Source organism: Uloborus diversus, chromosome 5, assembly GCF_026930045.1.
Source record: "Uloborus diversus isolate 005 chromosome 5, Udiv.v.3.1, whole genome shotgun sequence".
Lineage (NCBI taxonomy): Eukaryota > Metazoa > Arthropoda > Arachnida > Araneae > Uloboridae > Uloborus > Uloborus diversus.
Genome location: NC_072735.1, coordinates 129,781,918 through 129,800,974, shown reverse-complemented (window position 1 = coordinate 129,800,974; position 19,057 = coordinate 129,781,918). Strand labels below are relative to the sequence as shown.

The window sequence follows — 19,057 nt, the reverse complement described above, 5'->3', positions numbered from 1 at the left end:
ATCACTCAAGTTTTAAAAAAATACAACACCCAAATTCAATTTGGAATCAATATTTTTGTTCAAATGTTCTTTGAACCTCAGTTCTAGTTTCCCAATTTCAAAATTTCATTTATTATTTTAAAAAGCAACTGGGGAAAAAATAATAATCTGTACACAGCAATTTGAATCCTTTATAAATCCTGACTTTATAAAGACCATTTGCATCAATCAAAATTCATCACTAAGAATATCGAACATATACTAACCTATTAAGGCCGCTTTCGAAAAAAAAAATAAATTTTGATAATTTTATTAGTATTTATTTATTTTATGTCTAGTAAGTGCATCATATGCAAATATAATTTTCCCCGTTGAATTTTCTATTTTTATTTTTATGGTAGATTTTTCTACCAACCGGAATTTGTACAGTCAGAGCAATTCTTTTATTTATATTTTACATTTATTGTTTAATTGCAATAATTGCATTGATTATAGATATCTATAATTGTGAAATATTACTTACACTCACATAAAAAGTTTTCTAATTAAAATTTCATTTCATATGAACTTTGAAAAATCTATTACTAAAAACTGTAAAATATGTAATGAAATTTAAAAATTAATCAAACTGAATATTTATGCATTAGAATCATATCGGGATGAATAATGAATCATTATTTCAAAGATTCTGGTACATTAACATTTTTTGAATCACTTAGCACAAATTGTCCAAGAAAAAAATGACCACCACAATTTTTTTTTTCTGTGAACAACTTCTAATACTGTATTCATCTATGGATCAAAAAGGTCTACCCCACAGATGCACTTGCTATGTGTTTCAATAACTATGACATGGGAACAATTATTTTATTTTTCTCAGAAGCACCTCATTTATGTACTGCTCGATTCACATCCTGTCCTGAACACGTTATTCTTTGCAACTGCTGCAGCAGTACTTTCGTTCCATTTTACAACATCACCTTCATTGCGGCAGCCATGCTATTCTTGGTTGATTGTGTGTGTTTATTCATTTCATTTTTTGAACTCAATGGAGCATACGATTGTATACTCTCTTTCAAAGCATAAGTTGAAAGAATACCTCTCCTTTTCAGAAAGTTCTTTTAGCACAGGAATGCAAGTAAAAATTGCCTATAATGGCATGAATTTCATCTGGTACTTAGGCACCTATTATTTTCCCTAAAGTTCAAGTGAAACGTCAGCCTAAACCAATTCGTCTAGGTGCTGCAATACGGTTCTGAATGAAATAAAAGTTTCTATGATGAGACTAACATCCACAGCCAAGATCCAAATCAAATCGGATTTCCTCTTTTTAGCTTTTTTGCTTCCATGATAAAGGACTATCGACTCATCTACATTCACGTATCCTAAGTTTTCTGAATTCTTGTAGTTCTGTTGAATGGTTCAAAAAGGGAGCGGACTTCAAACAATAACAAAAGGCTATCATTATCTTGAATCTGTTACTTGAAATATAAACTTTGTAAATATAATTTAAAACAATATTAAAATACATAAAATCTTTACAAAATCACTTATTTGTGCAAATTTTAAGTCAACTTCATTTGCCCAAAACAAGACAGACTACATATTTGCCGGTTGGTACAATTTTCTGCCATTGAAAATAAAAGTGAAATTACAACATGAAAGAAAGATAAAAACAACTTTTTTAAAGTATATTTAAATCAAATACACTGCCACAATTATGATACAATTTTAAAACCTTTTTTGAAATAACTAAAACTCATGCAAAACTTGCATTTTACTTTCTGACGGAAGATGAATGCTGTTGGAGTTATCATTTATTCAAGTTTTAAGTCTACTAATGGGTCCATTTTTAACAAAGATGCAGTAATTATATTTTTTTCAGTTTCTGATTATTTACTATGTAAAATGCATAGCTGTTGGGCTGATAGCACCATGTAATGAAGAATTATGACTTTTTCCCCGGTTGGTATATTTTTGTACAGACCGCCATTAATGGGTTAAGTATTTTGTATGAAAAGATTCTGATGATGATTGTTTTTAAGATTTTGTTTGAACAATCCAAAATTAGCAGCTATAGGCAAAAAGAAAAGTTCTATAACAAAATTGCAGAGACCAGCCGTATTTCATTTTTTGTTGGATGCTATAAAAAGAGCTGAGGATAAAAAGCAAAATATAAAAGCATTTAGGACACACAGGAAACCATTTTGTGCCAAGTTTTTAGTAAAGGCACCTCAAGTGCCTTATATGCCACAGTATATGCTAATTACATGTAACATTTATCAGAAATACTAAAATGGTATCCAGTTTTCTGTTTTGAAAACACTAGACTTATTTTTTTTTTAATTCCTTAGTTAAAATATGTGTATAGTACTGTGGAATATATACTGTGTATAGTACTGTGGAATATATACTGTGTATAGTACTGTGGAATATATATTGTGTATAGTACTGTGGAATATATACTGTGTATAGTACTGCGTAATTATTCAGAATTAGCTTACAAGTGGGCACTGCCCCTTTGTAAAATGCAAAAAAGCAGTCTGCTTCTGCCTGTTTCCAATGAACTGCAGAGCAAGGCTTAGAGTTTTTCTTAAGTACCTGGAGTTTGGGGGAGGTACTTTTCAAACCGGTTACTCATGTTTTTGAGCATGGAGTAAATTTCCAAGGCGGTCAAGCAGTTAGATAAGATGCTGCTTTAGTAAGTTGGTCCTATAATATGTAAGCTGTTCAATAAGTAATAAGACTAATTTTATAGTGGCGAAACCACTCATCAGAATTAATTAATGTGGCATGAGAAATGTCTGTTGTCAGTATTAACAAAAACGGCCGATAGTTGGTGCGTACAAACTCATGTTCCTGAGCATCACATGATTGAATTGAAGCCTGCTGGCGTTCACCTACAAGACGCAGCCAGTTGTCAAAATGGAAGTGTCATTGGAACAAAGTTTTGTGATTACAGTTTGTTTTCATCTGCAAAAATCAGCACTGGAGATCTTTGATATGATACGTGAAGTTTTCAACAATGAAGCAATGTTTGGAGTACTTTTTGCTGGCATAAAGCTTTTAAGGAAATCAAGCAGAATATAGAAGATATTGAACATGAGGGACAACCTTCAACGTCCATTACAGAGACAATGATTAACACTACTGCTATTATTATCAAGTCCCACAGAAGTTATTCTTAAAAAAACCTTGTAAATTATGATTAAAGTTGTTCTGTATTTTTTATAAAGTTAGTCTTATTACTTATTAAACAGCCCTTGTATTTCAAATATGTTATTTACAATTTTCAATAAAAGTGCACTTCATCTCTATTAACTCATTATACTTTTAGAGCTGCACTGATCTCAGTATGTAAAGAAATATTAGTTGGTTACTTTCAAGGAAAAGACAAAGATAGTAAGACACACATCTTCAAATATATTCGTTATAGAAACTATACACTCAGATAATTGGATTAAAGCTATTAACAATTCAAACATAAAGAAATTTTTACATCTGTCCAAGCAGATTTTGCTTAGTCTCAAACAGATATTTTTAGCTGTCAAACCTAACTGAAATTTGAAAAAGATACGAAAAACTTAAGAGAAACTTGGCTAAAATAATCCAGAAACCCTTTAGATCAAAATATTTTACATTAAGATGCAGCATTACTAATCAGTAGAGAAGTACCGAGTACTCGGTAACTACTTTATACTCTGTCAAATTTTGATCAGGTACTCGGCCAATACCGAGCAGTTGTAAAAAAATTGAATATAGTTCAAAGCAGATTTTACAATTAATAAAAAAGTGCAAGCATATAACATGCTGCAATCATTTACAATTCAAGTTTACAAGTAAAATTCAAATTTTCAGAATAATGAAGTTTGTTATGCTTCAATGGAGTAAATCTTATATTTTAATGTCCCAAAGTTGATGAAACTTATTTATTAAAAATGGGGCAAAAAGGTAAGTACAAAAAATATGAAATGTTTACATTATTAAACGGATTTTTGTCACTTCCAAAATTATTTATAAGAAATTTAAAAATACCTTTTCCTAAAAAATAAAAGAGCGTTAAAAGCACAAATGCGCAGGAACACTGCAGACCCGTGTTTTGGCATTAAAAGGAATGCTTTTTTCAATGAACAAAATGTGAGCTTGCGGATTTAAAGACATTCAACAAATATATGATTTTTTTACATTCATTAGCTCACATTTTATGCACTGAAAAAGATGTTTCTTGTAATACAGAAACACGTGTCTGCAGTGCTCTTGCACATTTGTGCTTTAAACGTTGTTTCATTTGCTTTTAAAAATTATTTAAGTTTGCCGGATTAGAAGTATAGGTTGATATGATTTGTTTTAACTCCAACTTGATTGATCCTACTTTTTATGCATTTGTTTTTTTTACTTTAAAAAATAACTTATTTCTAAAATTATTGACTTAAACAAAATCTTTTAAATAATGCATAATTAAATTTCAGCTGGAATTTTGTTTTAAAAACTATTATTTGGACATGGAGATCTATACTACTATTCCAATGAGTTCATAATTCGTCACGTGTGTGTCGGTGGTATTTCTTAAAACTTAATTGGAACTCGGTACTCAGTAACTCGTTACTCGGCCGAGTAGTGAAAGGCCGAGTACTCAGTACTCGGCCAAAGTGCTACTCGGTAGGTCTCTACAAATCAGTAAAAATTTCTACAGATTGTTCGGACCACTGGTATGTTTTAAATTTAACACTGAATTTATTTGTAAAATTATTTACACTTCAAGAATAAATTTTTAAATTAACTGTTTCATTTTTAGCTAATCAATCAAAAGCCTTATAAAATATTAAATTTTAACTCTCTCTCTCTCTCTTTCTCTCTCTCTCTCTCTCTCTCTCTCTATATATATATATATATATATATATATATATATATATATATATATATATTAATTTTTTTGTTTGGCAAACTTTGGAAATAAACATTTAAATCTGGTATCTTAAACAGCCAAGTGTACAGTCTGAAAACCAATTTCATAAAGCTACCCTTAACATACATGAAATACACCCCCAGCTCAGTCATTTCCAGCCAAGGACTGCAGTTTCGTGCTTATTAGCACTCATCAGCCCGGCATAGGAAAGTGACTGAGCTGGAGATGGAAAACCTCTTAAGGAAGCCAAAAGTGCCAAACAAACTGGTAGCTAATATAGAATTAGCACAGACCAGACGAGTGGCTGAAGCAATGCTTCGGTTCAACTCGAAGATTGAAGGTAAGGTATGGTATATTCAGTAAATTACCATCCATTAGCATATTAGCTACCAATTTGTTTGGCACTCTTGGCTTCCTTAATAGGTTTTCCATCTCCAGCTCAGTCACTTTCCTATGCCGGGCTGATGAGTGCTAATAAGCACAAAACTGCAGTCCTCAGCTGAAAATGACTGAGCTAGCATGTATTTCATGTATTTCTGCTTTAGCTCTGGCTAATTGGCAGTAATTTACTGAATATATCCTTAATATAGACTACCAAAATTTAATTGAACCATTTATACTTAGTTCAGAATGTCTCACCAGATCTGATAAATATTAAGTAAATTGTGGATGTTTGATTTATAAGGCTATTTGTAAAAATACTATACAAACAGTTTGGTTAATTAATAGCTAAACATCGGTTAGGGTAATGCTTTTGAATTTTTTCTAGCCAAGTGCGATCAAGATCAGACAGTAATTGGTAGTCTCGCAAACCACTGATCAATTTTTTTTAATGGTGGTACGAGGCAAGTTTCACTGGTCTGGGACCAGTGCACCAGGAGTCATTTAGAACACTGAAATGACTGATATTTTAAGGATTAGGGCTAAAAGATTCTTTAAATTTATGTCAGCACATAAATGAATGTAAAACTATCAAACTTTAACAACTATTCAAACATTATAAAAGTTTAAACTAGTCTTTACAGAAATAGATTATTTATGCAGTAATGTTCAATTCTAATAATTCAATTCCTGATATAAGTATTCTAAAACAGTTGAGATGCAAAGACAATTGCGTTTGAGAGCATTGTGCTATTTTTTATTATTATTATTATCAAAGTATAAGTTCCTTTTTTACAAAAGAATAATTTGGACAGGAGAATTTTTTTAATGATTGGCGATAATGACTTTTATATTTAATATTGGTCAGTCTGGTCACATTTTTAGATCAAATAAGGTTTTTTTACAAGAGCAAAATGCTTTATTCTTAAAAACAAGTCTTTAGAGACATAACTCAAAAATTTTATTTTTTTAAAGCTAAAATTGAATAAAATAAAGTAATGTTTAAGATGCAAATATTTACTTCTTTTACTTTTTACATTTAAAATGGTTGAAAAAAAAGGGGATAGCTGAATCAATTATTTGAAGCCTGCGGTTAAAACTAAACTTTAAAAAAAAAATGTAAGATATAAATTGACAATACAACCCATTTTGGTTTTATGGTAATACATACCTAGTAGCATATGTACTAGATGCTGTTGTGCGTAGCGGTGAATCAAAATCAGAATCTGAACCATTGCACATGTTGAGCTCAGAGTCACTAAATTAATTTTTTTTTGAATTAAAAGAAAAAAAAGGGACCTTTTAAGAAAGAAATAAAAGGAAATATACTGGTTCAGTGCTGCTCAAAATATGCTCAGTGAACCGGTAAGCTGCACGAGGAACAACATAGCCTTTGTATGTGAAGCCTAGTTGTGAATGAATCTGACATTTTTTAAAAAACAATTAAAGCAATGTAAAACAAGAGCTTTATTTCAACTGATTTATAGTTTAGATTGATACTATTGTACAGTACTTGTTAGTTCAACAGAAAAAAACTACATAAATATTCTTCGAAGATAGCCAATAATTTTAGTTACTAAAGAAATAATATTTCAACTAAGTTCAAGTACTAATGTTGTGCTTTGTTAGAAAAATATTTTTAAGCTCAAGAAATAACAAGTAATCCATGTTGTGGAGATGCATTCCTTTGTTCTACTAGAAACCAAAGTTCAAAACAAAAAAAGTCGTTATAAAAATAATAATGGTAATAATAACAGTGAAACCGGTCAGCAGATAGTTTGAGAAGCACTGTGCACTTATTTATAATTTCATACAATCATACAAGTTATTTACTGCGTCAAAACAACTCATAAGCTCAATGTGACTATCTTACTAACTTGCATGCAACTTACTAATTAGTAAACAAAATGCTGATTTAAATAAAAACAAAATTTCACGCAATGAAAAAAGTCCTTAAAGAAAAATTTACTCTCATGCTTAGTAAACTTCTGGACATATTTAACAAATTTGTTGACATACTTTTGGGGGAACCTCTAGTATAACATAAATGCGGCTACTGAGATACAAATTGGTAATACTGATGATGAGGAAGACAATATTGATTGCTAGGTGGCTTTAAATACAGCCAAAAATAGGAAACAGACAATCTGAACTCAGAACTCCTAAAATATGGAGGACCCCTTTTACATGAAAAACTGTTCCACCTTTTTAACATGTGTTGTAAGAGCCGTGAAATACCCAAAGAATGGAAAACTGGGGAAATTCTATCAATTTTCAAAATGGGAGATAGAAATAATTGCGGAAACTACAGAGGTATTAGTATCCTAAATAGTGCTTACAAACTATACAGTAAGATAATTAACACTAGAGTCAGAACGATAATTGATCTGTTGTTATTGGAAGACCAATCAGGATTCAGACAGGGTAGGTCTTGCATAGGCGATGTTTTCGTGGTAAAACAAACAATAGAAAAAAGTAGAGAATTTAACCTTGAAACAAATATGCTATTTATAGATTTTGAAAAGGCTTTTGACCGTATAGATAGAGAAAAATTTTAGACTATAATGAAGGAAAGAGGCATCCCTATATTCCTAATACAAGCATGCCAATCCCTCTATCAAAGCACAAAAATAAAAATTCACACAATGAAAATAGAAACCAACCAAGGCTAGCGTCAGGGTTGTGGTCTATTACCAACCCTTTTTAACTTCTATATTGATGACATTTTACGCACTTGGAATGCAAACAAGAATGGTATTCTACTCAACATGATCAACTGTAATTAATATATTACTGTTTGATGACGGTTTGATCATTATTCAACCAAATGAAGATGACCTACAACAATCTTTTTACACACTACAAAAAGTATGTCAAGACTACAATATAAAGATTTTGATACAGAAAACTAAATTGATGGCATTCCCGGGAAAGGAGCCCCGGTAAGAACTAAAATTGTCCTCAACAACCAAAGCATTGAATAGGTCAATAATTCCAATTACCTTGGCTGCAACATTTCGTACCAACACGATTCTGATACCCAGGACAAAGTGTATAAGTTCTAACATATTTGTGGTATGCTGATGAGAACCTTAAAAGGAAAGACAAGAGAAACTCAGATGAAGTTCTATAGGGTTATGGCAGTGCCAACACTGCTCTATGGCTCGGAAACATGGACTATGAACTCTCAGACAACAAACAGAATTCAGAGGACAGAGATGCGATTTCTCCGAGCGGTCAAACATTGCACCATCCTAGGCAAAATAAGAAGCGAAGATATACGAAAAGAATTACAGATTTACAGCCTTAACGGGAAAAAATCACTGATTATCGAATCAAATGGAGAGGCCACGTACGTAGAATGCCGCGTGGAAGACTACCAAGGGCCGTCTACTGCTATCAATCCAAAGGCAAATGCGACCGCGGTCGACCTATAAAAAGGTGGACAGACAGTAAGCCGGAACAGACTGAAAGCCTAATCCATGAAGATGATGATGACTTTCACTTCTGCAGTTTCATTGTTATATAGTAGAAATATGCAACTTTTGATTAAAAATCTCATAAGTAAGGATGTGCAAATATGTGCAACTATGTACCCCTATATATGAACTATGTGCAAATATTTCGAAAATTGTGCAAGCGGAACTTGTTAAAGTCACTCATGCCAAAATATTACACAGAAACATAATCAACTTAAAAGAGAAAGTGAAAGTAAAAAAGAATTTGAGTATAAAAATACCTGGACTCAGTGAGTGGTTTCTTGATCTGTTTTACAACTTTTGTTGACTGATTTGACTTTTTGGAGTTCTTCGAAGCACCACCGGTAGATTTGCCTTTCCTGCCTCTCCTTTTCTTTTTTCTATCCAAAAGGGAAAAATAATAACAATTGAAGTATAAAAAATAATAGTTAGGTAAAACTATGTTTATAGAAATTATTTTGTATGAATTAAGGGTATGCTTCAAACTGCAGTACAACTGCCGTATCCCAGGGTTTTCCAAAGCAATGGATACCAATCCCCTGGGGGTGGGGGTCAATCAAGTTTTCACAGGGATTGATGAAGCCCTTTGTGTCAATTAATATTTAAGGGTCAATAGGAGCTGCTGAAGGGGTATGAGTCAAAATATGAAGGAAATTTAAATAAACTTTCCATTTAACTAAGAAATACAGAATTGAGTAAAAACTGATGCACTTTTCTCAGAAAGACAGCAGGTTTGAAAAGTTTGTCAAGTTTAGTGTTCTTGGTTATTCATAAAAAATCTAGCAATTAAATTATTATTGATTAAAGGAATAATATACTAATTACACTGGTTCTTCATCACTGTAATCCTGTTTAAAATCCTTAACCGGATCATAATCAACATCCATGTCTACAACATCCGATTCATAGCCTTCTTTGATCCTTTCTACAACTTCTATGTGGTCAAGCTCAGCTAAATATTCATCTCCAAACTGATTGCCATCCTGAAAAATTCATGTTAAAAGTCAAAAATTTTATTTATTGACTTTATGAAAAAGATGAAAAAATGATCATGAGATGTACAACAAAAAAATAAATTAATAAATAAAGTTTCGTAAAAAACAAAACTTTAATATTACCTCATCAGCACCTTGTTCAGTCAAGAGTTGTCCAGCATAAACACAAATAAACATTCCAGCATCAATATCATCCAAACATCTTATACCCCAACCTTTGAACTGAGTTTTGAACATTTGCAAACGAACCTAAAAACAGGTCTATACTTAATCACATTTTCAAACATATTTCCTTTCTATACTATTTTAAGAATTATATATGTTAACAACGCAGCATTTTTAAAAACTTTTTATCTAAGTATAAACAATTATTACTCAAATAGTTCTTTGCAGATGCTTGTACTATTTGGTATCAACAACCATATAATCTATCATGAAATTTTTAAAGCACAATAGCACAGGGGAGCCGACTTGCAAAAATTATTCTGGGGGCCAGACATCACCAGGGATTTAGGGGGCTATGTAATCCCATGGAGGTCCCCCCCGCGCCAAATAAAGGGCAGATTTTTGTATCTTGAAAATGCCAATTTACATATTTTCTGGTGTGTATAACTTAAACAGTATGTGACATGGCATTTTCGAAGTAAAACAATCTAAAAATTGATATACAAATTTTGTAGTTCAACTAGAACATGTCACTTGTCCCATTTTATGAAGGAGTTTGTGCAGTGCTCTGGCTAGGCATTGATATAAGGTAGGGCACTTGACTTGCATGGAAAGGCACCCCCAGAGACGCTGACTTAAAAAGTATAGTGTACGGGGAGGGGGTTACCGGGGGTTTTGTTGTGGGAATTTTTTTTAATTTGAGATGAAAAATAATGAGTTTTAAAGTTTTTTTTAAGTCATATAATCAACATTAGAACCCCGAAAACTCAACAAGCCTGACACATATATTTTGGCTTTGAAAAAAGGAAAAAATAAATACAAACACGAACAGTGTTTTTGTAAAAAGGTAATTTAATTCTCGCATGTTTTTTTAAGACCAGTTGTTTTTTCGTTAGTGATATCGGCTAACATATTCAAGTGTAAACGCAGTCTCTCAATGTCTAGGTCATTTTTCAAAAAACTCATTTGATCTTTCAAAATTTGTTTCGACTCTGTTTAATTAAAGCAAACACTCTTGTTCAACTGCAATGACCTGTGCGAGTCCAGTTGATGTAAACCGCTTTATAATGCAAGATTGTACCATTTCACAAACCTCAGTGTATTGCCTTGTAATACTCCTTTGGGATTTTGAAAGTGTGCGGTGAGCTGGCTCCATTGTTTTCATGCTTCTTTGGTATATGTCGATTCTGAGGAAGCGAAGGATCATCATTTTGTGAAGGTTTTTCTTTTAAACACAAGTACCAAAAGCATTCAAAACTATCACGCCTCCCATTTAATATACAAATCAAATCCTCATATATTTTTTCCAGATAAGCAACACTTAGATATGAGAGCACTGCTCACCGGTGACAGACTTGATGCGTAAGTTTGCGCACAGGGACAAATTCTAAGTGTGTTTGCAGAACTGTAACACTATCATTATTCACACCACTCATTTTCAGTTAACCTGCTTACTACCATAATAATTATTTGTTTTAACTGATTACTGATTGTATTTTACAAGGTAAACTTTCTTCAAACAAGGAAAATAAAAGATGAATTTATTAGTTTAGAAAGCATAATATAACTAATAACTTTCTTGATTTATTGGGGGGCTCAGGCCCCCTCAAGCCCCATGTAGTCACACTGCAATAGCACGAACATCGCAAAGAATAATATAAACTTACCTTTATACCATTTTGGGCTACTTTATTTGTGCAATGTTGATTGCAAGGACATAATTTATTACATTCATAAATTCTGAAAAGAAAAAAAAAACTTTTTAGAAATAAAATGGAGTATATTTGCATCAAATATTGAATGAAAAGTATCACATCATCATAAGATAGCGTATGTTAAATCAGAGCACATCAACATTCACCTGAAGATTGAGTTTGCTCAAGAAAGATAGTGCATAGTGGGTAGATTTGAGTTCAAATAAAACAAAATTTGCACTATTGAAAATTCTCATAAAATAAAGTGGACCACCTCTGGAAAACTTTACAATTAAGTAATAAACTTTTTAAGGACAATCTTCAAAGCAAAATATTTACAACATACTATGATAAAAAGCAATACAATTGACTACAATGGATTAGAATTGTGCTGCCACAATACCAAAAAATAATTGTAGCTTCTTATACGAAAGTCTTCAAAATGGTTTCAAAATGCAGAAAATAGTTTCTATAAAAGTTATTTGCATTGCTTACAATAATATAAAAGTTTAATGATGGTGTCGCAGTAGTCAATGAAATTGTTAAAACAGGATGATGTTGCAAAACTGGACTGAATTTCCAAATTGTTACTGGCAACAGGTTGCAAGTACTAATTATTGTTGTAATGTTGATGTAAGCCATACCAATTCACATCAAAATCCTACTGTCTTTAAATGGTTGGCAAAATAGTGGAAGTTATTTTTTCTTCTGTCAAATGGCAATGATATGTTTTTTTTTTTAAACCAAAACTGTTAAATCCTGGAGGATATAATTATTTCGCTAGTGGGAAGTTACTCAATGACTAAGATTTGAATGTGCACATTTATTTTCTTGCAAAACAGCACCCACAATATTTCATACCATAAATGAAGGAAAGTCAGCATGCAGGAACAGCATAAAGAAAAGGAAACTTTAGACAAAATTATGCAGAGAATATCAGTTGAAAATGAAACAGATAAGGAGATATTTCAATCATTGGACTTCTGTAGTGATTACCAAATTTTGGACAGCTGTTTTTTCCTGTCCATATCAGCTAGGCTGAAATATTGTCTGTAAATTTTTGTCATTAAAATGGTTGTTGGCAATTTGGGAAGTTGCCAAGAATAAAGTTATTGAAATCTTCCAGCAGATAAGACTTGGAAAAACCAAAACATGTTCATACTAACTTCAAATTAGTCTAAACTGAATATGCAACTCAAGCATGTGAAGTTTCGATTCTTTCTATCTTTGTGATAAGGCTGGACAAAAATGTTTTGCTGTCTGATGAACAAGAAAACAATCAGATGGAAACAGCATAAGCAGTTCTGGTGGTTAGCAAGCAGGGGTCAGCGGACCGTAGCATTTCATAATAATGTAATGATACATCAAGAGACAAAATATTTTAGGAGGGTGCATGGTATGTAAGTGGGAGCACCATTATAAATAAAGCATAAAAATCTTGTTAGGGTGGTCTCTACATAAGCTATCAGAATTGGTGTGTCTCAATACATAATAATAATAATAATAGTAATGTTAAAGGTAGTGCCCATATTATAAATAATGATAAAACAATAAAAAAAAATCATATTAGAGATAATATAATGATAAAATAATGAAAAAAATCACAACCCATAAACACTTCCTTCAAATGTCTCAAAAACAGAAAATAGATCATTTTCAAACCCTATTTAAAAAAAAAAAAGGTAATGAATGAATCACCACAAAACATTAGTGTATTTTCTGGGAAAGATAAATGGGGAGCAACATGGGCAGTAATTGAAAAATAAAATCCTCTAAAATATTTTCCATAGTTTAGTCCCTTTTAAATAAACACTATACAGACTAAGACTGACACAGTGTGACATAATTTTACATTATCTGGCGATAAATTAAGACTACAGTAAAAGATTAACTGCACAAGAAGAGTTAAATTTTCTGGTGACCAGGAAATCAGAGCTGGTTACTTAAAAAATAAATGTAACAAGGCTACAAGAGAATAAAAAGCAAAATATTGACTTTCATTCAGAATTAAAACTAATAACAAAAATTGCAGCAAAAAACAACTCTTGACAAAATTCATGGCCTTAATACAAGTCTTTTCCAAAAAATCGCGATTGCAAAAACCAAATCGTTTAGTACAAAAGAAAAAAAAAAGAAAATCACTAATTTTCAACTGTAAAATATGTTGATAAAATTTCACCAAAAAACCTAACAAATTATTCCCAATTTGAAATTCTATATATTTTGCAGAGAAATCCAGGACATAAAATTAGAGCTTCAAAAAGGTCTCGAAAAACACATGCAGAATTCACCTACAAACACAAAAAATAGATACTGAAGTTTAACTGGATCTTACATTTTGTTTATTTTATATTTTATTAATAAACTAATACTTTACCCAGTTATAATATTATCTTTTAATCTTCTATTTTTGTATGGAGCTTCATCTGTATACTGGCCATATCTAGCATAATTTGTTATTCTTTGACACTCACATTTTAGAGCATTCTACATTAAAAATACAAATATAAGTATCACAATATACAAAATAGCACAATATATTATAAAGCGAACCCTGATATTTAAAAAAGAACATTAATATCCCAATAGTTCACTACAAGGGGAGGGGGAAACAAATTAATTAAAATAACAGGAAATAAAGAAGACTTTATTTTAACTAATAATAGCATAGCGATTGAGTTTTATGGTACTTTTTATTTAAAGAAAAAAGACTTCTGTTTACCATTCATTATTGGGGCTTTATGAAAGAAAAAATGTGAAAGTAAGCTGAACAATAAATATTGATCACTAATTTCATGCTCTCTAAATTAAATTAGCACAAAATTCAAGCCTGATGTCAAATAAAACAATAATTTTTGCTTTCATGATAGACATTTTAATATTTACTTAAACAAAAAAAAAAAAAAAAAAAAATTACACTAGCTTTTTTTATTTTGTTAATGATTTATTTTTTAAATTATTATTATTATTATTTGGTGTTTTTTTTTGGGGGGGGGGGGCATTGATTTTTACAACTTCAATTTAAAAAAATATATAACATCCTGGATTTTCCAGGTTTTTAAAGAAATTCTCCAAATTTCCTGGATTTTCACTACTTTTTGTTGATTTTTGAATTTCCTGTATTTTTCCTGTTTTATCAGGTTTTCCTGTGGCATGGCAACCCTGCCCTGCCCCTTCACTTCAATAGGGTTGTGAGCACTTGGAACAGCTAATCGAAAGAGGCTGCAATGAACAAGAAGGGAGATTGCTTTAAGAGGGCCATTGATTTTCAATGGGGACAAATAAACTGATTAGGACTAGTCTAGCTGGGCCCAGAGTCTGTTGCTGGGTGTTATATTTGTATTTGTATTGTATAAGTTATTTAAAAACCTTGGGACATGTTTTGTGAAACAATGGAGTGCCAGTGTGAAAATGCAAAATATTTGATCTTTCAAAGAGATGAATAGAAGAACTCTTCATAAGAACATTTGCAGTGCAGAAAAGCCTTCTTTTTATTATAGAGTAAAGTAAACCTCAGATACTTAGTTATTCAATATGCAAGCAGCAGTTAAATAAGATTCAAAATAACTAATAACAAGTATCTTCTAAAAAGAAAAATAGATTACCTGGCAATTATCTGTACAACTGCAACAACATAAAAAGTTTTCATCTAGATTTAAATGAACACCTTCCCCAGGAAATCTTTCACTAGCATATTCAACATAAGGTGGAGGTTGGTCATTTAAGCTATTTATGCAAGAAATACGAGTCTTTTCTTGACCTTCTGCGATATCTTCATTACAATACAGAGGCTAAAATAAATATTAGATTTATAAAGTGACATTTTTAACACATTAAGAATAAAATGCTGCTAATGACAAATTGAAAAACATATAATTTTATTTAATGCCCAAAAATGGTTCATAAAAAGCCTAGTGATAGTTGTTTCATAAGACATTAAACAGGTTTCTGCATCAATTGGCTATTTATTCTCAATGGTCATTTAGATTTCATAGCAGAGAAGTTATTCTTGAGTTGAGATAAAAACTTCTCATTTGTTCCAAAAACCCTGTGTCCACTACTCCTGCATGGTCATTTTCTACTAAAACTTTCCAATGTAATCACTCAAATCCTTTCAAACAAAATCAAGATACAGTTTTTCCAAACTGATTGCGAAAATGGTTCTTAGAGCCTTACAGAGTTCTAAAGAAAATTATATAGAAGTCTATAAGAAAGTTTCTATAGAAATTATTTCTACATATTTCTATAGGTATCCATATAGAACTTGAGAACAAAGTTTCTATGGATAATGTATTCTATAAAATTCTATAGAAACCATTATAGAATTTGAACTTGAAAATCCTACAGATAGATACTTCTATCAAACTCTGCTGGAAAACACAAGGTTTCTATAAACAATTAATTCTATGAAATTGTATAGAACTTGATCATGAACTTCTCTTACTGTAGAATTTATTTGTAAAAATTTGAGAATTTATTTATTTTGTTTACAATTATAGCTTTCATTACTATTGTTTGGAAAGGTTAAAGCAGGTCCTCAATTATAATCAATTTCATTTTAAGAATATTTATTTTAACAATAATTATTTGCTAAGGTCATATTTTTTTTTATTACAAGGGTGGATTGTAGTATGTTCTTTAATAATAATAATAATACTGATGCATTTTGTCATAGTTCAAAAAAAAAAAAAAAGTAATTAATTAATGAAAAAATAATACTCATAAAAGATAAAAATAATTTATTATTAAAAATGTTTCAATTATTTATAGTAATAATAAAAATCCTACGCAATAAAATTCATATTAAGTATGTGAGAAATCATGACTTCTTTCCTGTTTAGTAAATAAAATAGGTAATAAAAATTCCAAGATTCAATCCCTGTATTTTGTCGTGGGGGTTTGACGGCAACATTTCATCTCTTTGAACATGCGCCACATCTGTTTCTTTTTTTTTTTGCACTGAATGGAGTCATCAGTTTCCCCATGTGAGATAGTCAGGCGTTGTGATGAAAATGGCCGAACATTGCCGAATTCGTTGGAAAGTATGTATTGATTTTTTGTTGTTTTGTTGAATTTAATAGTATTAAACCAAATGGGAATGAATATATTTACAAATAGTTATAAAACAAAACTTGAGTTTTTAGTCCAGAATGAACTTATGCATCAGAAATAGCACTTGATTTTACTTAAAGCTCATGATTGAGTAATGATATTAATTTACTAGTGGTTTTTGCAATACATATGTAAGTCGCAAGAACTGAAAGCTTGGATGTGTGTTTTTCTTTTAAATAGTTTTTTTTTTGTACTGATAGGGAATTTAATATTTAATTAGCACTCCCAAATGGTATATGTCACTACCTAATATGTTCTTTCCACCAAAGATAAAGATCTTCCACTGCACTGATCATTTGTGTACAGAACTATCCAGTTATAGTTTATCTGGACGAAAACATAATTTGTTTCGTCTTTCCAACATCTTTTCCTTTAATAATGTACTGATTAGTTTGATAATCCTTAAAGTATTCTTGACTTTGGTGCCAAAACTCAGATGGATTTGAGTCGAGAAACAAATGTTGCTAGGTACAGTACTTTCTGATCACTTGCTTAGGAAAACCTAAAGCATCGATCCGGTCTCATGGTTCAACTACGACCACAGAACACACGTTTTGCGTGAATCTTGGAGTACTTTACTTTAAAATATATCATGGGATCTAAATCTTTGCTTTCAGGAAATGAAGGCTTCACTCTCTCTCTCTCCACGTTTTATCTACTATTCTCAATTGACATATCACAGTAGGAAATTTCATTACAATAAGCAGAGCTGGCTTTCTTATTGTCCTTTGGCAACAGGTTAAATATTTATTTCAGTTCTCGCTCAACAATAGGTTAAAATAAATATTAATCATTTGGGAGATATAACCATCCAATGTTTAAATTAATTAATTAACAAAAACGTTTCCGATTCTATCCATCACGCTTCGAATCCATACTTGCCACAACTTAATTACACACAACAAATTTGATCAAAATCGGTCCAGCCGTTTAAAAGCCTTATGGTGACAAACGTTCGCACAGAAGATTTTTATATATTAAGATTTCCAAATTTTCTATAGGATATTTCTATAGAATTCTATTTTAAAAAACTCTATAATATTCTAAAAGAAGTATATAGAATTCTATAGCACTAATTTTATAGAAGCTTATAAATTTTTCCACTATAGAAAACGGCCTATAGGAAATTGGGCCATAATTCTATAAAACTCTATATAGGTATTTCTATAAATTTTTTGGATATAATTCCATAGACCATTTTCATAAGGGATTTTAACGAAAAAACATAACGAACATATAACTGATGTATTTCAGAACAAAATAACAAATTTTTTAATATATTGTTTTGCATTTAAGAGTAAATAATGGCCACTATTTTTAAATAGGGCTACAAACAAAGCCATAATTATTGGCTACTAGCAACTAAAGAATCTCCTCAGCATTGTTCTTTATATTGAGTGTATTTGCTCTGACATGTGACTGTTGCGACTGATTCAATATTATCAATTTCTTAAATGCATAAAACATGATAGTATACCTTATGTGGTACAAATGATCTAAATACCAAAAGATTAACATCAGCTGAAAAAAGATCAATAGTAACAGATGCATTAGTTGTCAATAAATGTTGATAGACTTCATCCATGTTTCGTAGCTGCCTTCCACATTTTGAGCGATATACAACTGAATTTGCAGGTCTTTCATCATTGAACTTCCAAATTTGCCTGCAAAAAATAAATTGTCTTAGAAACAAATGAAGCAGCTACTTTATTGTTAAATTAATCAATTTTGAAAGAAAATAATGTTCCACGAAAAAAATATCAAGTTCTTTAATATATTAAATTAACACGTCTAAAAGGCTGCATAGTAATAATCTAAAATGGACAAATAAAAAACCCTTCTGTTACACAAATCTGTTAATACCAGGGTTGGACACATTTTTTAAGTGGAGGGTCAGTAAAATAAAAAGTTTTCTTGGTATGTTGAGAAAAAAAAAATGAACAAAACACATTTTTATAGGTATATATATAACTTTATTAAGTCTTAGTATTACCTGGAGCAAATTACAGTCAGAGGGGACATGATTTAGATCTTTAAATTTATCAAAATAAAAAAAATGTTAATGGATTAAATTTTTGCATGTACAGCAGGACAAGGGGTTATTGCTTAAAGCTATTCAAATCTATGGCTAGTTTAGAATTCAGGAAAATTATTATTTTAGTAGGGAACTTGGAACAGTTTACTAGAAGAGGCTGCAATGAATAAGGGGGTAGACAGCTTTAAGAGGGGCGTTGATCTTCATTGGGGACTAATAAACCGACTAGGATCCGCCTAACTGGGCCCAGTGCCTGTTGCTGGTTGTCACATTTGTAATTGTATTTATTTGAGTTTTTGGTTTTTACATTA

The 19,057-nt window shown here is 31.1% G+C and overlaps 1 protein-coding gene across 1 annotated transcript in view; it reads right to left on the bottom strand.

Moving 5' to 3' along the window:
* LOC129222062 (histone-lysine N-methyltransferase SETDB1-like) overlaps window positions 1-19,057 on the bottom strand; it is a 138,653-nt gene that overhangs the window by 13,955 nt on the left and 105,641 nt on the right. The window contains exons 17-24 of the mRNA XM_054856486.1: window positions 18,189-18,375; window positions 15,205-15,390; window positions 13,977-14,086; window positions 11,573-11,645; window positions 9,864-9,989; window positions 9,571-9,728; window positions 9,006-9,125; window positions 6,438-6,524 (exon numbers count right to left, since the gene is read on the bottom strand). Of these exons, the coding sequence (XP_054712461.1) occupies window positions 6,438-6,524; window positions 9,006-9,125; window positions 9,571-9,728; window positions 9,864-9,989; window positions 11,573-11,645; window positions 13,977-14,086; window positions 15,205-15,390; window positions 18,189-18,375 (1,047 nt within the window). The remainder of the gene's footprint in view (window positions 1-6,437; window positions 6,525-9,005; window positions 9,126-9,570; window positions 9,729-9,863; window positions 9,990-11,572; window positions 11,646-13,976; window positions 14,087-15,204; window positions 15,391-18,188; window positions 18,376-19,057) is intronic.